General features: G+C 40.4%; 1 protein-coding gene across 2 annotated transcripts in view; it reads left to right on the top strand.

Moving 5' to 3' along the window:
• Nucleotides 1-27248, top strand: part of STK4 (serine/threonine kinase 4) — an 82525-nt gene that overhangs the window by 43294 nt on the left and 11983 nt on the right. Inside the window, exons 10-11 of one of the 2 annotated variants that reach the window (XR_010067536.1) lie at nt 7992-8143; nt 19883-20016. Coding sequence is in view for 1 of the 2 variants with exons in the window: in XM_063297140.1 (XP_063153210.1) it covers nt 7992-8143 (152 nt within the window). In the remaining variant the exon portion in view is untranslated. The remainder of the gene's footprint in view (nt 1-7991; nt 8144-19882; nt 20017-27248) is intronic. The other variant, XM_063297140.1, reaches the window with a different exon arrangement.

Consider the following 27248-nt stretch of genomic DNA (forward strand, 5'->3'; position numbering starts at 1 on the left):
ATCATGCGGACCTCCCTCAGAATTCATTGAATGAGGTAGTTTGTGAATTAAAAGGTTTTGTGAAAACATCTTTTGCTTTCTTTGGGATACTTTGAAGAAATCTGTTGAAAACTTTTGAAAATGTTCTCTGTTGTTTAATACATGGATTGTCACATATATGTGTACCTCATAATTGAATGTTCATGGGAGTGAACAGAAGCTTGACATTCCATTCCCTTCACTAAGATGTCTGTTGCCTTTTGCCCTTTCTCAGTTAACTGATAGCTATTCCTTCAAGCTGCAGAGCAGAAAAAGAATAGAGAAGCAAGGCTATTCCATTGCCTCTGCTGAGAAACTAAAACTTTTGAATACTTTCCCTGTTCTGGATTGGTCACTTAAAAGGATATGTCTAAAATGCCTTAATTACACTAAGAACTAGTTACAGAGTGAGGCATTTATTTGCGTAAGCTTTCATGTCTCATGACATAGTGAGAGTGGGCTATTGCTAGTGAATACCGTAAAACTAATACACCAGCTACATACTGTGTTGTTTTTCCCTGCTCTTAAAGTCTTCACTTGATTCCTCTTCTCTGTATGAAATGGAGATAATTGAAAACGGTTTCCTAGTGTGTTATCTAAAATGACATTGGAACAGAACTCCTTGACAACATCATTAATGTCTTTTTAAAGATCTTTAGAATTCAAGCAAAACAGTTGCTGAAATATTTTAATGGTTTATAAGTCAAACCCAACCTTTTCTGTTAAATTTATAGCCTGCCCTTCTTCTAGGAGCTCTGGACTTCATATAGCATTATCTCCTCCAGTTTCCCCCCCCCCCCCCACAGCTACAGTACTGTGGACTAGGCTAGAGTGGGAGATTGGAATTGGTTGAAAGGCAACCACTAAACTTCTCTGGCTGACAATGGACTTGAACCAGGGTCTCCCTATCCTAGTTCTACATGTTAATCACTGCCCTGGGGCACTGTAGTACATGGGTTTTGAGGTATAGAAATTGATTGATACCTAATGATTCTAATCTGAGTGATTTTAGGAGATGAATACAATTAATGGTATTCCTCATTTTCCTCCAGTTTGTAAATTAGGCTTGCTAAACTCGTTCCTGCCTTTCTTCTAAACAATAAAATTTGATTTCAGTTCTGTTACTAGAATCATCAAGCATTTATTTCCTATTTGAAAAATCCATCCCTGATTGAAGACCTTCTGCAATGGGGATAAGATAGAGTATAAGAGTATTGGATGAAATTGCTCCTGAGTGGCCTTTACCCAGTAACTAATCCTAGGGTGCGCCATAGTTCTCCAAGGAGCTCTGAGAAATGAGTAAAAAGACATCTAGTGGAGTGGTAGCAAAAGACAAAAAGTTATTAAGCACAGTATAGGGCAAGGTTCTGTGGAGTCCTAGGGTTCCGCGAGAGGTCACGATTTATTTAAAAAATTATTTCAAATTCAGGCAACTTCACATTAAAGAGGTAAATTTCATTATTTTTTATTTAAGAGCACTGTTAATGGATACATACTGTCATGTTCACTGATTAATGTAGTTTATACATCGTAACGTTTCACATGCCATGGCGCTGATGCGCGTTTCTGTTTGGGAGGGAGCTGCTGTGAGACCTTGTACCAAGCTCTGTATGTGAAATCAGTACAATGGAATGTGTTTGGGTTATTTTCTCTGTTCAAGGACTTTTCCCGCAGACCATCAGAAACCGTTAGGAGCACCTGGGATTGTGAACTTGAGAAAATTCTACGGGGGGAGGGATTTCATTTGCACCGAGGGTTTTTAGTTTGAATTTGGCACGCTTTCATCATTCTCAGCTTTCTCTCTGATCCTGCATACTATTCTTTAGTAAATCAGATATCTTTGAATTCCTGCTCATGAGTCTGATGGTGTTTTAGAATAGGCAACCATTACATAAAGCTGAGAATCCCCAAAGTTGTACCATTAGCTCCTACCAAGATCAGTCTCTTGTGAGGGAAAATAGTTAACGATGGCTGAGTCAAAATCCACGACCGGGGGACTCGAGACGGCTAGCTTGATGCCCGAGTCAACGGTCAAGAGCGGAGAACTGAATCTCACCACAGAACCTTCAGAATCCCGAGACCTGTCAAGGGATGAATCGAATTCCAATTCTGATGCAGAGGAATCTGACAACGGGGAAGAGCCAAAGCAACCGGCACCCAGCGAATTGCTCGCAAAGTTGATCACCTTGGATGAAGTGGGGGAACCCCAACCAGGGATGTCAGGGACGTCCTGGAAGTATCGGTTCCCGCTAACCCCAGGCAAAGAATCTACTATGGTGTCAACTGAGAGGAAGCCGGGCACGCGAAGGAGAGGGGACTCTCGAACCCCTGAGAGACTAAGAGTGGTGGAAGCCAAAATAGAATCGATGGAGTACATGTTGAAAAACCTGTCTTTGTCACTGGAGGGGCAGGGGAGACGCGGAGGAGATCCCAGCTTCCCGCAACCATCCCCCATCCTCCCATCCAGACCGCCAGCGGAGCGGGGCCGGAGACGGCTCCGGGATGAATCTCCACCCCGCAGAGCCCGGCCATCAGTATCCCCACCCCGAAAAGGGAAAGCTACTGTAACCTGGGGCCAAACCACTCAAGCGCCTGCTGGTTCCACTCCAACCAGAGGCGGAGTGAGAGATTTTTCTGTCAAATTTGATGGGGTTCCAACAAAGTTATCTTTCTTTTTAACTAATGCTAAAAGTTATATGAGGCAGTTTGGGGCATGCTTCCCTTCCGAAGAGGCTAAAATAACTGCCACTGCCACCAAGTTGAAGGGTCGAGCGGCTGACTGGTATGTTCAATTAACCGATGCTGACTCCCTTGCACTGGATTATTTCGATGATTTCATGTGGGCGTTAAAGCTGCATTTTGAAGATCCTCTGGCCAAGGCAAGAGCTAAGAAGGCGCTGAAGGATCTTACCCAGGGCCAAATGTCAGTAGCCCTAGAGTTTAAAGCTCTGGCTGGGAAAATCACTGACTGGTCTGAGTCAACTCTAATAGAGCATTTTAGAGAGGGACTCAACCGGGACATCCTGCATTGGGCATTGTGTAGAGATGACCCCGAGTCATTGTATGACTGGATCTGTCTGGCAGGAAAGGCTGAGCACGCTCAGCATACCTTCATGCAAACTAGAAAACCTGAAAAACCACCCGCCATCATGACAGGACCCCGAAGTGCTGCGACTGCTGCCCGGCCAAGCTATAGAGCCTGGGATGAAGAGAGAGATCAGTGCTACGCGAGGGGTCAGTGTCTCTGATGCGGAAAGGAGGGCCATCAAGCAGCTGATTGCCTAAAAGCCAAGGCTGGAGATCAAGCGGGCAAGCCACCGGCCAAATTGCCCCCCCCCTTTGCGGCGAATGACAGCAGCCAAAGGGACAGCCAACGCTGAAGAAGTAATCTACTTCTCAGGAGAGGCTGAAGACGACTCGTAAGGAGCCGGCGGGAAACACCAGCCACCTGCCATGAAGGGCGCCAGCGGGCAGGTGGAAGAGGATGGGCTCAAAGATGCTATGGTGAGTTCTGACTGTCCCACTTTAGCAGTAAAAGTGAAATTGGGTTCCCACACAAAAACTACAGAGGTCTGGGCTTTAGTTGACTCTGGGTGTTCCAGGTGTTTAATTCACCCTGATCTGGTTGCTGCTTTGGAACTGCCTAGTTTCCCCCTCCAGCATCCTTTGATCTTCACACAGTTGGATGGTTCAACAGCGGGGGGGGGGCGGTGGCAACCCATTTCACTGGAACTGTGGCAATGCAAATGGGCAGCCACCGTGAGACTTTGAAATTCGTTGTAGCACCTGCTGGCAACCCCTTGGTAATCCTGGGGATCCCCTGGTTGACCTATCGAAGCCCCTATATAAACTGGGAGCACAGAACTGTGACTTTTAAAGATGGATTTTACCAAGCTCCTACAGCAGAGATAGTTGCACGTGCGGGGGTTGGAAGGGCAGCGATCGCCACGCCCCGCCCTGACTTGCCACATTTAGAAGGCTTGCCTGCTCAATACCAAGAATTTGCAGACGTATTTGGGGAGATGGAAGCAGATCAGTTACCCCGCCACTGGAAAACTGACTGTGCAATAGAGTTGGTCCCCAATGCGCAATTGCCCAAGCCAAAAATCTATCCAATGACTCAGAAGGAGCTCGAGGCATTACGGGACTTCATTGACAAAAATCTGTCAAGGGGGTTTATTGAACCTGCTAATTCCCCAGTTGGGGCTCCTGTGTTATTCCGGGAAAAGAAAGATGGCACGCTTCGACTCTGTACGAACTATCGAGGGTTAAATTCCGTCTCTATTGTCAACAAGTACCCTCTGCCTGTCTTAACAGCCAGGAACCACGCTGAGACAAGGAATAGGTCTCTAGTGTTTTATTACTGCTACATAACAGAGAATCCTAACAAACTGAAGAAGCGTGGGAAAACCCAGACATATAAACCCCAAAGACTAAGGCAGGCCCGATCTGTGTCTCTTTGAATGGCCACCTAATTCCTCAGTACTACACATGCGCTTTACAGCCTGGATGGGAGCCCCCTGCTCGCTATCCTCACTCATGACACTGCCCCTCATGAAGGACATGTTAGCTCATTTGTCAAAGGGCAAGATTTTCTCCAAGCTCGATCTTCGCGAAGCCTACTTCCGCATTCGCATAAAAGCTGGGGATGAGTGGAAAACTGCTTTTAATTGCCCACTAGGATCGTTTCAGTACAAAGTCCTCCATTTTGGGTTGGCAGGGGCGCCCGGAGTCTTCATGCAATTGATTAATGAAGTATTACATGATCATTTGTTTAAAGGGGTCCTGGTTTATTTAGATGATCTCATTTATACTGAAACCGAGGAGGAAAATGAACACCTCCTCAGACAGGTGTTACGCAAATTTAGAGGTGCCAAACTCTATGCCAAACTTTCCAAATGTGAGTTTCACAAAACTCAGCTTGACTGTCTGGGCTATCGAGTGTCTGACCAGGGTATAGAAATGGACCCTGCAAAAATTCAGGCAATTCTAAGTTGGGAACGTCCCCGCACCCGGAGGCAATTACAAAGTTTCCTAGGGTTCAGTAATTTCTATTGGCAATTTATCCAGGGGTTCGCTGAGATTGCTCTGCCCCTCACTGATTTACTCCGTACCGAGGGCTTGGGGGAGACACGCAAAGTAAAAAACCGTGGGGCAGTGCTGAATTGGACGCCTGAATGCCAGGCAGCATTTGAGAAATTAAAAACCCTTTTCACTGCTGAGCCTATTCTACAGCACCCTGATCCTGAACGCCCCTTTGTGGTCCAAGTTGATGCTTCTGACTCCTCACTTGGGGCTATTTTGTTACAAAGGGATTCAGAAAATCGCTTAAAACCCTGCGCTTATCTATCCAGGAAATTTTCTGAAACAGAACACCATTGGCATGTTTGGGAAAAGGAGGCGTTTGCTGTAAAAGCAGCTTTAGAAACCTGGCGCCATCTCCTTGAAAGTGCTAAATGCCCTTTCGAGGTTTGGACAGATCACAGGAATTTAGAAGCCCTCCACACCCCACGACATCTCAGCCCTAAACAGATTCGCTGGGCTCAGTTTTTCAGTCGCTTTAACTTCCAGTTAAAATTTATTCTGGGAAGGAAAAACTTTCTGGCCGATGCTTTGTCATGTTTACCTCAGGACCTTGACCAGGTGGCAGATGTGGTTGGGACTGTTCTCACTGAACCACAACTGGGCTTGATTGCTGTCACTCGGAGCCAGACCTGTGTGCAGGCAACCCCGCCCCCAGCCCAGTCTGGGAAGCAAAAAGTGCAAGTTCCTTGTCAGTTACAGAAGGACTTTCTCCAGGCACTGAAATCTGACACTTGGTTGCTAGCTAATAGAGACAATGTTTCTTTTGAAAACGGTCTGGCATGGGTGGAGCACCGCCTTTATGTGCCTGAAACTTTAAGAGCTGATGTTTTGCAGCGTTCCCATGATGATAAACTTGCTGGACACTTTGGTTTTGTCAAAACCTTGCATTTGGTTCTCTGTCAATTTTGGTGTCCAACCTTAAGGTGTGATGTAAAAGACGATGTTGCTTCCTGTCCAGTTTGTGCCATGTCAAAACGAAAAGGAGGGAAACCACAGGGGCTTCTACAGCCAGTGGCTAGCCCGTCCCGCCCCTGGGACGAGATTTCTATGGATTTCATTGTGGACCTACCTCCCAGTCTGAAGAAAACTGTCATTTGGGTTGTAAAGGATTTTTTCTCTAAACAAGCTCATTTCATTCCATGTGGATCCATCCTGTCAGCCTCGCAATTAGCGCGCCTATTTCTCCACCACATCTACCGCCTCCATGGTAGCCCCTCCCGTTTAATTTCTGACCGCGGCATACAGTTTACTTCCCAATTTTGGAAATCATTTTTAAAACTGATTGGCACTAAACAAGCACTGTCCACATCGTCCCATCCACAGACTGACGGTTCTACTGAGATTTTAAATGCCACTCTTGAACAGTTTCTTAGAGCATACGTTAACTACCATCAGGACGATTGGGTGGAGTTGATACCTTTTGCTGAAGTTGCTTACAACAATGCTGTGCATCAAAGTACTGGACAAACCCCTTTTCGTGTGGTTTCTGGTCACGACTTTGTTCCCATCCCTGAACTGCCACAGCCCCCTTCCCAAACATGTTCTGCGTCTGACTGGGCTGTTAAACTGTCTGATTCCTGGCCAGTAATTCAACAAGCTTTGGCTGATGCCCAGGCTGCTTACAAGTCTCAAGCTGATAAGCATCGTTCTTTACAACACGACTTCAAAGTTGGGGATCAGGTGTATCTAGCTACTAAATTTATCAAATCACCTCAACCCTCCAAAAAACTCACTCCCAAATTCATTGGTCCTTTTCCTGTTGTTCATCTTGTCAATCCAGTTACTGTTAAATTGGAACTGCCTCACAATTTGAAACGCTTGCACCCTGTTTTCCATTGCAGCTTGCTTAAGCCTGTGCACCACTAACCACGTTGGCACCCTCAACCTCCTCCTCCTGCTCCAGTTATGATTGATGGCCAACAACACTTTGAAGTCAAGGACATCGTTGATTCTCGCAAGCTTCGAGGCACCCTGCAGTATCTGGTCTGAAGGAAACACTTTCCTCATCCTGAATGGGTGTCTGCCCACCATGTTAACACTCCTGATTTAGTTAACCGTTTCCACCTTGCTTATCCTTTGAAGCCTGCTGCTTAATGTATTCTTCATTTTGGGGGGGCAGTATGTCATGTTCACTGATTCAGTGTAGTTTATACATCGTAACGTTTCACATGCCATGGCGCTGACGTGCATTTCTGTTTGGGAGGGAGCTGCTGTGAGACCTTGTATCAAGCTCTGTATGTGAAATCAGTACAATGGAATGTGTTTGGGTTATTTTCTCTGTTCAAGGACTTTTCCCGCAGACCATCAGAAACCGTTAGGAGCACCTGGGATTGTGAACTTGAGAAAATTCTACGGGGGGAGAGATTTCATTTGCACCGAGGGTTTTTAGTTTGAATTTGGCACGCTTTCATCATTCTCAGCTTTCTCTCTGATCCTGCATACTATTCTTTAGTAAATCAGATATCTTTGAATTCCTACTCATGAGTCTGATGGTGTTTTAGAATAGGCAACCATTACACATATAGGCCTACCCATGAAACGAATATAATAATTTTGTATTATATACATTTGAGCCTGAATGTGCAGGGGTTCCCCGAGGCCTGAAAAGTATTTCAAGGGTTCCTCCACGTTCAAAAGGTTGAAGAAGGCTGGTATAGGATTATGGTGATAACAGCAGTGAAGTGAAGCCTACTTCTCAGTGCTTACCACATTCACTGATAGGCTGCTGTGACGTGTTTGCAAAGTTCTTTGTGAATCAGATTTTTAATATTTACTTGGAATTAGTCACGAGATGGACATAATTGAATGTGATGTTTGCTTAAAAGGGGTTATCAATACATGAAACACATTCTCTCTTGAGTCAATAAATATATGTGTCTTACTTGTAGGGAGAGATGAAACCATGCAGTCTGTCAGACCATCTTTCCTCGAATATTTTGAACAAAAGGAAAAAGAGAATCGGCGAAACAGCTATGGAAGACAGGTACCTGAAAGATGTTCCTCAGATTGGAGAGTTCCTCTGGATGGTGATTATGAATTTGTAAGTAAAATAATCTTGGCCTGTTCTAGGATTATTATTTCTTCTGTTTGTGTTAATATAGAAAGAAATAACCAGTTCAAAGGCAAACTTGAAAAAAACACAAAAAATACTGTAGTATTATATTAAAAAATGTAAGGAGTGTTTATTTAAAGCATACAATTTAAACATTTAGAATACAAATAAAATCAACACATTGTTTAACATGGCAATTTTCTGGTTTTCATGGCAATTTTCTGAGTAAATAATTCAGCTACTGTGAAAATGGTATATAACAGTTTTGATTGCTAAATGGCTATCAGTATTGTGGCCACTGTTCTTATGGGATCTCTCACTAGCACATTTAGGGACAAGTTCTGGACAAGCAAGTAAAGTCCTACAATACATTTTGAAAAGACGTAAGAATAGGAGGACCTAAATTTAATTGACTTGATTTGCTTGGGCTGTTAAAGTGTTATTTGTCTTGTATGAACGAGTTTTGATTAAGAGGAGTTTTTTCCTGCAGACCAAAGAACATGAAGCTATAGTAATCATCTTGTTATTGAGAGGTAGATTTTTAGCAAGTGTTTCTTGTAGGATTTTTAATAGGATCTTTCTCTGAATCATTCCTTCAAGCCACAGCAAAGACAGAGAAGGGGACCAGAGGCAACTACCAGTTCTCTTTGTCTTCCAAAAGTTGTTCAGCAGCCCTGCCTATCAGATTGCAGCAGAGGGAGAGATTAGAAGCAGGCTGTTTTGGGGCACAACTGACAGCTCAGAAATATTTGACTCTTCTCTTTAAACTGTTTCAGCTAATCATAAGATCGACAACTTTGGCTTTTTTTAAAGCTAATCTAGGTATTTGTTACTAGAGCTAGGTAACATAAAAGATCCTGGGCCTGAATTTACTTGCTTTCCATTTCTTTCCCCATTCTTTTTTTTTTTTTTCCTTTCAGGCCATTCTTTTTAGATTGTAAGTTTGAGGTCAGGGATTGTCTCTCGTTTTTATTGATTTGTAAGCCATTCTGGGAGCCTTTGTGGCTGAAAGGAAGGTATGAATGCCATAAATAAATAAACGCTGACATTGACAGAGCTTGGAAAATCATCCTAATTTTGTGTACCCTAAATAGATTGTAAGAAGTACTAGATCTGTGTTATCTAGCTAAGTGCTTAAGAATCTGAAGAAGAATACTGTGATCCTTTTTGACCCGTTTGATTTTACATGGATACATTTCTTCTGTGAACTGCAGAACTTCATTCTGTGTATTCTGTGGTGCCTTCTGAGATACCATAACTAATCCTCCATTCTTTATGTAGAAATATAAACAGCTGAAATCTTGTGATAGCATAATACAAACAACAAGATTCTTGCAGTTGAAAATATTTTGACAGTAGTTTCATTAATATTTTAGGTTATGCTGATACTTCTACTCTATACAAAATCAGATTTCTGTTTGCTCAGACTGTCATTTTTATTAACGCTTGGGCAGAAAACTTTTCATCTGCTCTTCCAGACCAGGGATTTTACTGAGAAGTTTTTGCGTGAAAAATCTAAGCATGTTCTTCAGAGTTGTGTGCCTCTCTTAGAGGTGCCATGTGCACTTAGGGTTCAACTTTCAAAAACAGAATTGAAATACAGCAAAACTTTAGCATGAAAATTTGTAGATGATGAGTGTTGGGTGGAAGAGTTCTGTATACAGAATTACTGATTACAGTAATCAAAAGCATTTGTAAATTAACAGCAAAGGCTTGACTAGCATTATATCAGGTTATGCAATTAGTGTTATACTGTTGCAGTTCTGAACAAATTATTTTAATTTTTTATTCAAAGGTTTTGTTGATAAGTGTTCCCTTTCCATCTTTTCTAAACTGGTCAGATTTATATAACACAGAAAAGTTTTATGTTGCATTTCTAATCTGCATTAAACTTCTTCAAGATTATGTGGCCTATTCAGTTTCATTTGTAGATTGGGAGATGTCAGAAAAAAGGTAAGAGGATAGTGACACTCAGTGCAGATTTGCCCAAAATACTCATGGAAAAAGTATTTACAATGAATATTCAGGCCTAGATAGTAATTCTTAGACAACCTGCTTGTGTGTACATAAACTTGGAGATTGCAATTATTACCTTAATAGAATTGTTGTTGTTGTTTTTTTAAATGACATTTTTTTCACTTCATGTCCCCACCATAACTTCACAAAAAATAGTTTTGGGAAAAGCCAATAAGAATAACTGCCTTCATTTCTACATAATTTGCAACGCTTGAACCACATTAAAGGCTTCTGTGTGTTCTTTTATTACATTTCATCAAGAAAAAAAAAGTAGTCTCCCTTGATTCAACTTAAACTCCTGGATATTTTCATATAATTCTCTTGACAATATAGAATTTGTTTGCTGTTAATCTAGCCTTTTTTCGCAATTGTTTTTTTACTAGCCTACAGCCCTGGGGTTCCCTGGAGATTTCCCATTCATGTACTGACCAGGTCCAAGAAATCAGCAAAGTCATTTAGATGCCATCAGCTAGCAAACTCAAGTATTTTTATTGCAGGTCTATGACCTGAATCAAAAGATACTTCTTTTTCTGTGATATACTAAACATCCTTTTAGCATGTTATCCTATAACTGAATTTTCTGTTTACATAAATGCCATAAGTACTAATGTATCCTAGACACCTTCAGTGCCACATATTACTTTAAATCCTCTTTTAACAAAAAGTATTCAGTAGGAATCTGGCACACTGCAGAGTGCTAACATCAAGCATTGTATTTATTTGTAGCAAAGTCTTTGGCTCCTCTAGTGTGATAGAAAAGAGCATCCTGGGTGGGCTAACTTGTCTTTTAGTTAAATGGGTTTTTCTGTCTGGCCAGGTCCACCATGACAGCCATCTTAAGTGCATCTGCCACACATACTCAAAATTCCAAATGTGCCTCTGGTTCAAAATAGTTCCCTGTCCTTGTTGTAGAAAACGTTGAAAGCAGTCAGGAGCTTATTAGGGAGTTAGTGGCATATGAATAGCTCAACTGCACAAATTACAGCACTGGTCTGGTGCTGCCTGTGGCAGTGCAGCACTTCAGAGTCGAAGGAGAAATGTTGCTTTGGATTACAGGGAGGCACCCATATTGTACCTGTCAGCAAGTGCTTTAAGCAGCGGTGTCCTTTCTCCAGGACTAAATGGCTGCCACCCACAGCTGCTACAAGGTCCTTTGAGGAATTGCTGAGACATGCAGAGTGTCATGCTCTGAAATACATTTTCTCCTTCTGTGTAGAGAGCCATGGAGATGGCCTTGAAGGGCATGTTCAGAAGCCATTTCAGAAACAACAAGGGCAGAAACATTCTTTAAGCCTGGGGAGATACTGTTAGGAAGAGACGTGAATGGTTCCTTCCTGACTAAGCAGACTTGCAAGATTCTGTTACTACAGCCTATCTCAATAAAATACAGTTCTAGTCTTCCTGTGGAGCCAGTTTCCTGATCTAGTCTACCTCATAGGGCTGGTACTCCAAATCCAAAGCTCTGTGCAGTCCTCATGCTGCCCACATTGCACACTAAGTTGCAATGTGGTCTTTTTGAATGTGCAGCAGTTGTAAAAAAGAGCTTCATGCCCTCATTTTACAAAATATTGAAAGCATTGTCTATGTGCTATACATTCATTTATTTATTCAGTTTTTAAATTTACTAAATCGATTTATATATCTCGCCGATGTGACTCTGGGCAGCTAATAACACATTATAAACAATGCAAAAAACCAATATCAACAAAGCATTAAAAGCCTGCAGTGGTCACTCAGCAGAACAATAACATCTCACGGGCCATCTAACCTCCCAATCCGGATGCTGTAGAGCACATCCAGGTCTTCTGTGCTTTGCAAAAGGCCAGAAGGGTCAGGGCCAATCACCAGTCATGGAACTCATTGCAAAGAATTTAGTGCTTTGACATTTGAGAGAACAAATATTAAATTTAGCCAATCCAGTTGCCTAGATTGGCTGTGGAAAATGTTTAATAGTGTTTGAGGCTTTATAGGTTTTAACATATGTTGTATAATTTAAAGTACAGGCTAAATTATGTACATTTTTAAATCAGATCATTGATTGATTCTTGTATTCCTGTAGTTTATTCTCCAACAGCAGCTCTAAAGCCTTTTCCAGGAGGATGCTAAGGGACTACATAGGATGCATAGGACTAAGTTTGGAATCTTCTGTGTGCAGAGTGTATTTTCTGTAGAAAACTTTTACAGCAGAATAGGGCCATAACAAAGGTCAAGTAGCCAAAACTTTCAGTATCCGTAAGCATATTTCACTTTCTAAGATTTGATATATTAAGTGCTTCAAACCAGCTCCGAGGAATGTTAATGGTCTTACCAGTTGCACAGAGGAAACATCTATTAAGCTTTATGGAAATGATTGATAGTGAGGCCTTTTAAGATGCCAAGTGATTTACTGTTTATTGATTGATTAAAATATGCTCTGGTTTACAATGACCAATATGCCTGATGAAGTATTACGGTTTTTTGTGCCGACGTTGTTTGTTTTACAGATGCTTTGGTATCTTGCTTCTCTTCTCTCTACACATACCCCTCAAATTGTTTTATTTTCTTTTTTCTAAATATTTAACTTGATGTTTCTCCTCCTAATCCCCCTTGGCAGCAATCAAACTTGGGAGAAAGGTTTGATGCCAAATGAGATTCTCTCTAAAATCTGATTACTGCAAAGAGGTCATATTCACAGGGGAAGCACAATTTATATAATTTTTATTTTATAGCCCCAGTCAGTCAACTCTGGGTAGTTAACAGTAAAACATAAAATGACAATCCACAGGAAAACTCAGCACTCTCAGGCCAGCATAGCATAGCTAAAAATGGTAATATACATTTCTTAGAAAATCCTTTCTCCCTTACTTCATTTAGTTTGGGGGAAGCCCATCCATTGAAATCAGTGTTGATGAAGTAGATGAAGCTATAGAGATTTTCCTTTTTTTCCCCATCTTATATGTTCTCTGGTGCTGCAGTGGGTCTCGGAAGTCTCCTCCTCCCCGCCCACCCAGGCAAATCTCAGCATATGTGAAATGGTTACATGAGAAGCAGTGGGGAAGAAAAAACAGGACATTCACTGAGTCTGATAGATTTTTTTTCCTTTTTGTCCTCATCTTTTCCTGTGGCTGATTGCAGGAAGAAAAAAAATGCAAACTAGGCACTAGACACTTAGTTTTTCAAATAAATGGGAAAAAATCCATCCAATATAATCACTTGTACTCCTTTATTTGTGATAGGTTAATATTCTAAACAAGGAAAATGGTTTAATAATATTGACTTCACCTAGAGGTAAATGATCCTCCTTTAATTGTTTATGTGGCTAAACACTGCTGTGTTCATAATGAACAAGTTTTGTTTCATTTGCTGCATTTAGAAGGCTCCAGATCAATGACGTTTTGCCCCAAGTCCAACAAAAGATGCATGCTGTTCTGATCTTGAAACAAAACTCTCATAACACATCTGAATCTGTTTTGAGATTGTAACATTTGAAAAGTCCATTCAAAGTTGGAAACCATACCATATCTTAACATTGACAGATGGTGAAAAAATTAAATATAGTGATTAAAGAGCTATAAGAAAATAATATTCTATACTAAGATAATTCAATTTCTGATTTTTAAAAACAGATTTCTGTAAATAGCATACAGTTATATAAACTGTACAGGTAGTCCTTGGGTTACAACAGCAGTTGGGTCTGAGATTGCCCTTTGTAAGTAATGCGGTCATAAAGCACGTCAAGTGACTGCATCACTTAGCAACAACAATCCTAGCAGCCCCAATTGCCATTGTAACCCCAAGATGTGTGGGTCATTAAGCAGGAAGCAGCAGGAGCCCCAGGTAAGGAGTGTGGGGGTGCCGTGGGGGGATGGGGGAAGGCCCAACACAGGCCGTGTGTGAGCACGGGGAAGCTGGGGGAAGGAGGCTGCAGTGCCATGCAAGTGCAGGGAGGCCAGAGGAAGCAGGGTGTGGTGCTGCACAAGCACAGGGAGGCCAGGGGAAGGAGGCTGTGTGTCGGCGCAAGCACAGGGAGGTCAGGGGGACTTACCAGAGTGACTTGCGACCTTCCTTGCTGGCTTCCCCTTTTACTTTGCTTGTGGGAAGCCAGCAGGGAAGGTCGCAAATGGTGATCACATGACCGTGGGGTGCTTCAACTGTCATAAGTGCAAACCTGTTGCCAAGCGCCCAGATTGTGATCACGCGGCCAAGGGGTGGTGGGATGGCCAGAACTTCAAGGACCGGTTGTAAGTATCTCTCATTCAGCACTGTTGCAACTTTGGATGGTCACTGAACAAGTGGTCGGTAAGTGAGGACTACCCATATAAATTTTGCAGTTTTTTTCCTCCTTCCCTTGCTCTTTCTATGGAGATTCTATTCTCTTTGTTTCACTCTTCTGGATTCTGAGACTTCATCTTTTAATCAAGCGGGTTGGAAACTTGATTCATGAAGGATAAAATCTAAAATCACTTATGAGTGATTGTAATCAGTGAGTCTTGCTACCGCGTAGATACAAATAGGGCTTTATTGCACAAATCAGAGTGAATGTTTTGTACTTTTCTGCACTTCAGATACCTGCTGTAGTTTCTAAGCCACATCGTTCATATTTTATATGTGAATTAGAAGATCCTGCTAGAATGTCTGCTAAAGCTCAGGTATAAACATTGTGGTTTTCTTTTAATGAAGTAATGGATTGGTGTTCTAAGTTGGCTCCTCATAAGGTAATATGCCCCCATCTCCCCCATTCCTTGTAGATTCTCTTTTAGGGTGATGGATTTCTTTGTGTATTGCTAAATATAATTGCTTCAAATTGTATCTCTGATAAACTTGAGGATTGTCATATAAATGCACGCCAGAGAATTTCTGCATTCCATTGCAAATCCAAAGTTGTGTGGTACTTCATTCCTAGATTTAGAAACTTTTCTGCTGATATTTGAAATTGGAAAAAGTCAGAAAGCTAAGAGTTTGAATTGTTTCCCATTTCTGCTTTCAAATATAATCATTTTCGCCTCTTCTACTGAGCTGAAGCCCCACTTCATAAATAGGCTCTTCCTTAATACTTTTCAGAGTTTTGAAAACTGATATGATTTGTAAAAATATGATCTTTTTTTCATTGGTTTTGTGTGTGCGTGTGTGTTTGTAATAAACTTACTATAAAGACTCTTAGGGCTTAAACATTGTTTATAACAGAAGGTTATATTAAGAATATTTTGTTTTCCTACAAATCTAGTCTGAATAGCTGAACTGATTCGATTTAAGCTCACAGCCCAGTGAGATTATCAGTATATCCTTCTTGAGTTTTAGAGATAATGAGAGAATTCTGAAAAATTGGAAATAAGGAATAAATTAAAAAATAATAATAAAGGATACAAAACTTGTTACTTGCAAAGGCCACCAAAAACAGGTCTGACTAATATGTACGAGATTGGACTGCAAGGTTTGCAAGTGTATTTTTGAAACACACTCTCTCTTGACCTTGGTGAGCCAGTTCCCAATTAGCTACTGTCTTTGTGCAGCAGTGTCATTGAGGTGCTCTACAAGCTTGAGAAATGTGATTTTGTTCTGGCTATATGTCGTACAGTGAACTTCTTACCAGTAAGCAGGGACGTTTGCTTGAAAAGATGGCTCTTTACTTCCTTTCTAAATCATTTAATAACATCACTAAGATAAAAAGATAAAAGGAATCAAGCCACTCACTTCCTTGATGTATTGGCCATGTCAGAGTAGAGCATGCTTTGGTGGTTATATTTCTCACAATAGCTCTCCAAGATAGTTCAGAATGAAAAACAATATTGACAAAGTCAACTCAGTAAGTTTCATGATTGGAGATTTTTTTTTTCAATGTAGTAAAGAGTCCAACTTTTTTCCATCAATTACATTGACAAAAGCTTTGTAAGGCTGAAATAAGGTTGAATGTAACAAGGCATATATAAACAAATGACAACTAGATGAGACCAGAGATCCAATTAGACCAATGTTCTGTCCTCACATTGCCCAACTAGATGCTTATGGAAGGCTACAAACAGCAAAAAAGGATACAGTTTTTGCGCTCCCTAGTAAATGGTAGTCAGAGGTGTATTATTTCCAGTTCTGGAGGCAATACATAGCCTTGATAACTAGTAGTCTCTGATAATCTTAGCCTCTATGCATTTGTCAAGTTCCTTTGAAAGTTCACTGGCACAAAATTGCCCAAGCCTTACATCATTCAGTTTCATTAGAAGACTTTGGGGTTGGTACTGAGAGAGGATAAAGCTTTTCTCTGTTTACTTTCCACACATTGCATAGTTTATTCTATTTTGCCGTCCCTTTATTCTCGAGTGTTGCAACCTTGGCATCTGAGAAACTGATCATTATAGTTTTCTTCCTGTGTATTTTTTTCCCCCCTGCTCTTAAACCTGTTTCTTGGGTTGTTATGGCCATGTGCACAGTATTCCAAACATGATAGCAATGTAGATTATCAAGCTATCCACCAAAAACCCAGATTTGTTTTCCTGATCAATCCCAATTAACAATAAATGAGGGAAGTCAGAAGTTTCTTTTTTCTTTTTCCTCATTGTTCAGCAGTTTACATTTGCTTACACTGAACTGCATTTCCCCATTTTTCCACCAGTCTGATGTAAACTTTAGTACTCTTCCATTTTTTAAAATCACTCTAAATAATTTCAGGATATCAGATTTTACTGCTCAGCCTAATTCCAGAACATTTATGAATGTCAGTCCTAATTCAGATCCTTACCATAGTTTGATTCCTATGATTATCCACTGCTTTCTGTTTTTAACTAAATATTAATCCATAGGAGAATCTCTTACCATGACTGCTAATTTTGCGCAAGCATTTTTGGGCATTCTACTACAAATATTTAGTATAAATTCTGCAACTAGTTAAAATTGTCTATCAATTTCATGCTTGATATTCTATCACCTGTGGATTCACAAGTTTTAGCATTGTTTTTAAATATTTTAAGGCTACATACTCTAAACCAGTGTGGCTGGGGAATTCTGGGAGTTGAAGTCCACACAAAGTTGCTAAGGTTGAGAAACACTGCTCTAGACAATACTTACTTTGAAGAAGAAAACATGGTGGTCTGTAGTTCCTCATAATATATGCCAGTGAAATAGTAGTGGTATCTGAATATGTAAACAGCAGTCCTTGCATCATTTTCTATGACTACTGAAAATCTTCCTGCAATACTTTATGAACACATGTCTCCCTACAAGCAAAGCCTTCCATGTATTCCCTTTCACATTCTTCAGTGAATCTGGAGTATGCATCACAAGCTTTGAGTTTTTCACTAGTTTTTACATGGTACTGCCCAAGGAATAGGGCCATTGTGGAAGGGGCTATGCAACATTCCTCTACAAAATAGTACAGGTTTGCCCACCTCATTGCAAATATTTAGTCTTGTATTTCTCGTATTTTAGAAATTTTGGTGTGGATACAAGCTGAGGATCCTGCCCTTTTCCTCATTCCAAGTTTGTCCAGCAGCAATATTAGTAGTTTGAAGTCCTACTGAGGGAATTGCTGTTTTTTCCTATCCTACTCTTAAGCAGTTTTTTATTTCCTTTACCCCCAAGTACCCAACATTCTTGTAAAGAGTTAATCTGAGTTTTATCTGAGTTAATGTCCAAACCTTTTGAGTCATTTGTTAATGTGTAAGAGAGCATTTCTTGTTGCCATAACTTGAGGGTGCTGTTCCGGGGAGATTTGCCTCATTCAGATGAACCTAGTCTTATCTTAAGTTACTTTAGTCCTACCCCCTTTTCCACCAATAAAGTAGCTTTACAGACTGGATATTACCTTTCACTCTACAGTTACTACAAGATTTCACCAGTTTGTGCTGTGCACACTTTTTCCCCAAGACCCCAGTATTCTATTGCAACTTTCTGTTCACAATCTTCGTGTATGGATTGCTTTTGTGTTCTAACTTGATAGACCTGCTCCATTTCCTAAGTATCCTTAATTATTTGCTTTAGGTTTCGGAGTGACTTAAGACCAGGATTTTTTTTTTTTACAGTGCTTTAATAAGTGGGCTATAGTGACTTTTTTTAATGAGTTACAATTTTGTTAATGAGCAATATTGAGCCAGTTTGGTCTAGTGGTTAAGGTGCTGGGCTAGAAACCAGGAGACTGTGAGTTCTAGTCCTGCCTGAGGCATGAAAGCCGGCTGGGTGACCTTGGGCCAGTCGCCCAACTCACCTCACAAGGTTGTTGTTGTTGTGGAGAAAGGAGGAGGAGGAAGGAGTATTAGGTTAGGTATGTTCACTGCCCTGAGTTACAGTATTTATAAAAATAATAAAGGCGAGATAAAAATAAAATAAATAAATAAATTTCTTAAAAATAAATAAATAAATATTGGTGGGGGGAAAGGGATATTTGCAGTTATCCAGTAAAAATGATGGCTGCCAAAGCTGCTTTCCTGCAGAGTGGCCCCATTGTCCTGAGGTTAACTTGATTTTAGAATTCTGCTTTTATAAATCAGTTTTGACTTAATATTTGATCCCCAAAAGATGGGCTGTATGGCAGAGCAGTATTGTTGCCATATTTTCTTAATTCATGGACTATTGCAGTGTGCTTTACATGGGACTACCCTTGAAAACCACTTAGAAGCTGCAGCTGGTCCCAAATGTAGTGGCATGGGCAGTTATAGACATCTGTTGGTAGGTCTGTTACACCTGTGCTCAGTGAGCTGCACTGGTTATCAGTAGGCTTCTGAGTGCAATTCAAAGTGTTGATTATTACTTATAAAACCCTTCATGTTATAGGGCCTGATTATCTAAAGACCACCTGTCTTCCATGATTTCTGCCTAGCCTGTATGATCAGGCAGAGTTGACATGCTCCAAGTCCCATCCATTAAGCATTGTCATGTGATGAGACCTAGGAAGCATGCTTTCTGGAACACCATCCCTCTGCCAGATACATCTGGCCCCGCCCTGGCCATGTTCAAAAGAGCCCTGAAAATGTAACCCAGGCTTTGGGTTAGAGAGGGTAGTGAGTCCTGTGTGTTTGATTGTCTTTTAATGGTTGTTTTTCTTACAGAGTTTGGAGATTTTAAATTGTATTTTATTGTTATTTTTACTATACACCCTCCAGAGTTGTTGTAGAGTTGGACAGCTTTATTTTTAAATAAAATGCATCTCACATCCTGGTAAGGTTGTTTGCTAGTAACCTGTTTCTATGAATCATAGCAACTTTGATGAGTAGCTGATTTTAATACTCTAGTTTAAATTAAATAGCAAAAGTATGTCAGAATGCTATGTAAAATTAGAAGTAGAATGGTTAAGGATGCAATCATACTGCAGCTGTTTGTAATAAAGCCTCTTTTGCTCCTTTGTGAAGCATCTTCAAGGAGGGTGATTATCTCTTTTTATTCCAATATTGTGTGTGTATGCATTTTCCTAAGCTATTTTTACCCACTCCTTCCTCCTTTTCAAGTCTCTGGATTTGTGAAGTTAATATAGTTCTAGAATCACTGCAGGAAAGTATTGCAAAAGGAGTAAATGAAATAATGTGAGGTCTTCAAAATGAGTGCATTAAATACATTTTTATTTAAGAAAATAAATTTTCTTAAACCTGTCTAAATTTGAAAGCTAGGCTAGTTGTGACTTCTTTTTGCTATCGGCTATAACCATAATTACTCATGCGTAATTCAGAATGAATTAATGTAATCAAATTCAGTGAAACTGTCCCATGGGCCTGATTCTTCTTCTTCTTCTTCTCTTTTTTTTTTTTACTGCAGAGGATTGATTCAGGCTCTTAGAAGCTCAATATAGTTAATGTGTCGGTAAATTGAAACTGCAAGATTTGATTTCTCATCAGTTGTGAATGCTATGGAATCAGTTCCTGCAGCTTACAAAGTATTCTATGGCTTAAGTAAGTTGTAAATAATATCCTGTGTCCTATGAATGTCCCTTCCCTATTAAAAGCTTCCATTTCCATATCTGTGTAATCTGTTTTATATCTATCCATCACTATTGCCCAATAACAAAATAATGATTAATATTGTCTGTAGAAAGCGAATTTAAATGCACAAAGCATATATTGTTTGTTATTGTTATTTATTCATCAAATTTTTACGGTACTGAATCTTTAGGACCCACAGCAGCTTACAATAGGATACAAAAATACAATATAATCCCACAATAAACAAAGAAACAAATAATACAGCATATTTGTAGCAAATTCATAGCAACAGGCATAATAGAATAGCAATAATAACTACATAATTCAAGTAATGGTGGCAAAACATATTCCTCAAGGGCTCTCTGCGGCATATGTTTTTCTGCAAATAAGGGCAGAAATTTTTGAAGGCTGAACTCTTACAGGATTTTATGTATTAAAAGTAGTTCACATAAATTCCTTCAGAACTTAGTAATTGATTTACTTCTTTGTCAAGCTTTTTAAGTATTTTGCTATCTAAAAATCAGAAAAAGTACTTGTTTTAAAGTGAAAATATGCCCACATGAAACAGCCAACATTTCTCACTTTATAAATATTTTAATGCTTCAACTACAATATTTGTCTATGCAAAGAAGCTCTGTGTTTCATTTCTGTTGATCCTGAGATGCTGATGTTTGTTTAATTCAGTTACAGGACAGGAATAAAGGAAGACAGACAGTGTCCTTTGTGTGTTTTTAGATTAAATTATCAAGGCCTTTTGATGTCCTTTAAAGATTTAGTAGATGAGATGTTTGTAATTGGCTTTTGTGAAACAAGACAATTGAGACACCCTGACATTTCTTCTCTTTCAAGTAAGCTTGTCTCAAAATCAAAATGCTAGCAGAAATGAAATTTATACTGCATGTAGACATAAAAGTATTGTGAGAAGCAAACTAAAGCTTTGGTCCAGTTTAGATGTACATTCCCAAATGTGGGATTTACATGCTTCTTCGTCATTCTTTCCCCCTCTAAACGGTTGTATTAAATTACTCTTTTATTTTATATCTAAACAGGGACGTTTAGTTTGGTATCAGTTAACTAATTAGAAAAGGTAGAGTAGTTCATGAAGCTAGGAGCATACATCCAGATCAGGCAGATCAGGCTTCAGTGAATCCTGGGGGAAAAAATCTTTGAGAATTGTTACTACAATTAATTCCAAATGTAGATATATTCATATTGCTGAAGCAGGCAAGCATTGGGCTGAATGAAAGATAGAAAAGTATAGGAATTAGGACCATTGTGCTCTTCAGTAGTATAGAAATATTTAAAAGCTACATCCACTGCTGCACCAATGTTCTCTACTCTATGTAGTTTATGTCTTTGGTGATATAGTGTTATTTCACCAGTTATTCTTTGAGAAATGGGTTTGAAATTGTTCAGTGGTTGGGAGAGAATATTTTAAAGAATTGCTTAGATCTTGGGAAATTATATTTTAAGAACTATTTAAGTCTTGGGAAATGATGGTCCAGCTTCAGTTTCTGCAAAAGAAGTATTCCCAATCTGAAGCAAATATGCATGCATGGATGGATTTGTGTTTGTGTGTGTGTGTGTGTGCGCACATATGCACAAACACATACCTATATCCAGAATAACATAATTCCCACTGCATTCCAGGTGCTCACTATTAACATCAGTTTCATTATACACACTGATGTCTCCAGAAGAATTGTACACTTTAGCTAAAATAATTTAATATATTGTAGCGGGAAGAATTTAACAACAGGTGTTTTTTTTCCATCACTTCATAAAATAAGTCTGCATGTTTTATTTTTGTATTATTCTGATATCTAATCATGGGAAAGTATAAAAGCCCATTCTAGTAGACACTTGTAGCAAATGGGGTTTTGTCAGATACCTCATATCTCCAAAAGAATTGTGCAGGTATAAGAATGAAAAACTTTGTAAATGTAGTTTCTTTTGTTACTCAGTCATATCATATTCCCAGTTTTTCTGTATTTACACGGAACTGTAGAATTCACAAAGCTTAGTCAGCTATGTTTCCTCACATGTGAATTTCCTCTACACCATTCTACTCATCTGACTTTTTCTTTTGCACGTTGCTCTCAACAGACTATGTTAAATTTGACCTAAAAGCAGGTTTGCTCATGAACCTGGATTCAGTTTAACTTTGTGTTAGATCATCACAACAGTGTTGCAACTTGGTAGTGTGCTGTTGTGAGTATATAGAGCCTGATTACTATTCATTAAACTCCAACTTCTTTTCCTGAACCAATTTTTTAATCTGGGCAGAATAACATTATTTATTAGAGTGACTGAACTTAAAATCATTATGAAATGAGTGCTGGTCACATATGGTAGTCCTTTGTTGTGCAGTTCATCTGTGGACATGGAGGTGGCTCTGCAGTCCCAGTCTAGCACAATAGGAGCACTGGAAGTCCACTGTTGTAGTATCTCTGGGTGTTATTAATGTGATGTCACTCATGGTTTTCTATCAGTTTTTGGAAGTGCCTGTCTTCAAACCTGGTGAAGGCTTTATAGCATAGGGCTTGCCAGCGGGTTCTGTCAGCAGCCACAGCTTCTGGTTCCCTTGGCTGAATGTCACAGTGGTGTAGGGTTTCTTTCACAGCATCTTTGTAGCCCTTGCATGGATGACCTCGAGGTCTCTTCTCAGACTCCAGTACACTATAGAGCAACTGGTGAGGCATATGGTGGTCATCCATTCTGATGATGTGACCCACCCACCACATCTGAATTCTGATAATCAGGGACTCAATGCTGGTCGGCTCCACACAATCCAAGACCTCCAGGTTGGAGACACAGTCTTGCCAATGAATGCCGAGGATGGAGCGGAGAGCTTGCATGTGAAATTTCTCCAGGTTTTTTGTGTGCCTTCAGTACAGAGTCCAGGACTCACATCCATATAGGAGAAGAAGGGTTGACCACAGCTCTGTAGACCTTCTGCTTTGTGGTTGTTGTGTTGGTTGAGCACATAGAGCCTGATTACTATTCATTAAACTCCAACTTCTTTTCCTAAACCAGTTTTTTAATCTGGGCGGAATAACATTGTTAGACTGATTGAACTTAAATCATTATGAAATGAGTATTGGTCACAACAAATTAGCATCTGGGTGATGTCCATATTTAATACATCCCCACCCCCACCCCTGGGCTCCTATGAGTGAAGAAACACTAAATCAGTTTCCTGCTAGAAAAGAACTCATGATAAGGAACTCTCCAAACAATATTTTCCTTCTTTCCCAAGGTATCTGGAGTCCCTTCCCTTGTTTAAGTATAACAGGATGGTTGGTTAAGTCTGAAGAATTATGTGCTTCCACATTCCTGATTAGGTGGCTGTTTGTCTTCTAAAGAGAGCTGCCACTTACTCCAAACTAACTATTCTAGGCAATCCTTTTACACATGATAAATGTGTTCCCATATTTTTCATGCTGAACTTTGTTGTTGTTTATTCGTTTAGTCGCTTCCGACTCTTCGTGACTTCATGGACCAGCCCACGCCAGAGCTTCCTGTCGGTCGTCAACACCCCCAGCTCCCCCAGGGACGAGTCCGTCACCTCTAGAATATCATCCATCCATCTTGCCCTTGGTCGACTCCTCTTCCTTTTGCCTTCCACTCTCCCTAGCATCAGCATCTTCTCCAGGGTGTCCTGTCTTCTCATTATGTGGCCAAAGTATTTCAGTTTTGCCTTTAATATCATTCCCTCAAGTGAGCAGTCTGGCTTTATTTCCTGGAGGATGGACTGGTTGGATCTTCTTGCAGTCCAAGGCACTCTCAGAATTTTCCTCCAACACCACAGTTCAAAAGCATCGATCTTCCTTCGCTCAGCCTTCCTTCTGGTCCAGCTCTCACAGCCATATGTTACTACAGGGAACACCATTGCTTTAACTATGTGGGCCTTTGTTGTCAGTGTGATGTCTCTGCTCTTAACTATTTTATCGAGATTTGTCATTGCTCTTCTCCCAAGGATTAAGCGTCTTCTGATTTCCTGACTGCAGTCAGCATCTGCAGTAATCTTTGCACCTAGGAATACAAAGTCTTTCACTGCTTCTACATTTTCTCCCTCTATTTCCCAGTTATCAATCAAGCTGGTTGCCATAATCTTGGTTTTTTTGAGGTTTAGCTGCAAACCAGCTTTTGCACTTTCTTCTTTCACCTTCATCATAAGGCTCCTCAGTTCCTCTTCACTTTCAGCCATCAAAGTGGTATCATCTGCATATCTGAGATTGTTAATGTTTCTTCCAGAGATTTTAACTCCAGCCTTGGATTCCTCAAGGCCAGCTTGTCGCATGATGTGTTCTGCATACAAGTTGAATAGGTAGGGTGAGAGTATACAGCCCTGCCGTACTCCTTTCCCAATCTTAAACTAGTCTGTTGTTCCGTGGTCTGTTCTTACTGTTGCTACTTGGTCGTTATACAGATTCTTCAGGAGGCATACAAGATGACTTGGTATCCCCATAACACTAAGAACTTGTTATTAGCAATGCTTCTTAAGGCCCACTCAACCTCACTCTTCAGGATGTCTGGCTCTAGCTCACCGACCACGCCGTCAAAGCTATCCCCGATATTGTTATCCTTCCTATACAGGTCTTCTGTATATTCTTGCCACCTTTTCTTGATCTCTTCTTCTTCTGTTAGGTCCTTGCCATCTTTGTTTTTGATCATACCCATTTTGGCCTGGAATTTACCTCCAATGTTTCTAATTTTCTGGAAGAGGTCTCTTGTCCTTCCTATTCTATTGTCTTCTTCCACTTCCGCGCATTGCTTGTTTAAAAATAATTCCTTATCTCTTCTGGCTAACCTCTGGAATTTTGCATTTAATTGGGCATATCTCCCCCTATCACTGTTGCCTTTTGCTTTCCTTCTTTCTTGGGCTACTTCTAGTGTCTCAGCAGACAGCCATTTTGCCTTCTTGGTTTTCTCTTTCTTTGGGATGTATTTTGTTGCCGCCTCCTGAACAATGCTGCCAACTTCTGTCCAGAGTTCTTCCGGGACCCTATCTACTAAGTCCAGTCCCTTAAATCGATTCTTCACCTCCACTGCATATTCCTTAGGAATATTAGTGAGCTCATATCTAGCTGATCTGTGGGTCTTCCCTAATCTCTTTAGTCTGATCCTAAATTGTGCAAGAAGAAGTTCGTGATCTGAACTACAGTCAGCTCCAGGCCTTGTTTTTACCGACTGTACAGATGTCCGCCACCTTTGGCTGCAAAGGATGTAATCAATCTGATTTCGGTGTTGTCCATCTGGTGAAGTCCATGTATAAAGCCGTCTCTTAGGTTGTTGGAAGAGAGTGTTTGTTATGCAGAGTGAATTGTCTTGGCAAAATTCTATCAGCCTGTGTCCTGCTTCGTTTTGTTCTCCCAGGCCATACTTACCTGTAATTCGAGGTGTCATTTGACTGCCCACCTTAGCATTCCAGTCTCCTGTGATGAAAATAACATCTCTTTTAGGCGTGTTGTCCAGTAGGTGCTGCAGATCCTCATAGAACTGCTCTACTTCAGCTTCTTCAGCATTTGTGGTTGGGGCGTATATTTGGATCACTGTGATGTTAGATGGCTTGCCCTGAATTCGAATTGAGATCATTCTGTCGTTTTTTGGGTTGTATCCAAGCACTGCTTTAGCCACTTTACTATTAATTATGAAGGCTACTCCATTTCTTCTGTGGTCCTCTTGTCCGCAGTAGTAGATCTGGTGGTCATTTGATGTGAAGTGGCCCATTCCAGTCCATTTCAGTTCACTGACGCCCAGAATGTCTATCTTTAATCTTGACATCTCACCAATAACCACATCCAATTTGCCCTGGCTCATAGATCTTACATTCCAGGTTCCGATGGTGTGTTGATGCTTAGAACATCGGATTCGCCGTTCACCACCAGCACCGTCGGCCGCTAGCCGTCCTTTCGGCTTTGAGCTAGCTGCGTCATCACGTCTGGGGCTAGTTGAGCTCATCCTCTGTTCCTCCCCAGTAGCATTTTGACCATCTTCCGACCTGGGGGTCTCATCTTCCGATGGTATACCGACATATCTCTGGTTGTACTGATCCATTTAGTTTTCACGGCAAGAATACTGAGGTGGGTTGCCATTACCTTCCCCAGGGATCGCATTTAGTCTGACCTCTCTGTCATGACCTTCCCGTCTTGGGTGGCCCTTCACGGTTTAGCTCATGGCATCATTGAGGTGCTCAAGCTCCAGCACCACGACAAGGTAACGATCCTTTGCTGAAGATGCTGAACTTTAGCATATGTTAAAATCTCTCAGGTCTTCCAGTCCTTGATAAGGGAACTGCAGTCATTTTCCCCACCATTTTGCAACATCCTGAACCAAAATGCAATGCACATAGTGTTATGAATGCACTCCGTGTTGCTGTTCACAGTATCTTCTCATCCAATATGCCTAAATTATTAAGCTGCATTAAAAGTAGCTTGTGCTACTTGTGCTTGTGCTAAGATTTTTATTTTTTAGATCCTCTGAAATATTAATAGCTGTCCATGTTGTAAATTTACAGGAATTCCCACACAGCACTTGATGTTCCTTTTCAGTTTCTCCAGTCCATGATACTTTCTGTTCACATCTTCTTACTCCCAGTTTATGCTAGGACTAAAATATATATGCACATACATACTTCAGACCTGATCCTGTTGGCTAAAATAACTTTAATGGGTCTGTTCATTAAAAAATAATAATAATTTGCCATTTTGTGAATATGTGACATCTTGCCTATTCAGAAAATTTCTGTTCAATCTTTAAAAAAAATCAGAGCAATGTAGAATAAGAAATCAACTCTGTAAAACCAACATTAAAAACATAGCACTCAATAAAGCAGGTCAAACATGAAAATGCCAGTTTATACTATTCTCTGAAAGCTTAGAAAAAATATTAGTATTTTGCCCAAATGACCCCAGGTGAGCCTTCTATAAGTGTGACATTTAATGAGAAAGATTTCTCCCTGCTCTTCATACTCATAGTGGCAGATGGTGGTAAGATTTAGGGCAAAGAGATGGTGGTGATGACAACCTCAAGGTTCAGGTAGGTTTGTACAACTGAAGATGGTCCTTCAGCTACCCAGTCCCCAAATATGTGAAATTAAAGATTCCCTCAAGTTGAGCCCAAGTCTTATTGACTACGTGAGGATATTCATACAGTTTTTTTAGCAACAATATGTAGGTGCTTTCCCATTGCCACTTAAT

This window comes from Candoia aspera, chromosome 3 (assembly GCF_035149785.1).
Source record: "Candoia aspera isolate rCanAsp1 chromosome 3, rCanAsp1.hap2, whole genome shotgun sequence".
NCBI lineage: Eukaryota > Metazoa > Chordata > Lepidosauria > Squamata > Boidae > Candoia > Candoia aspera.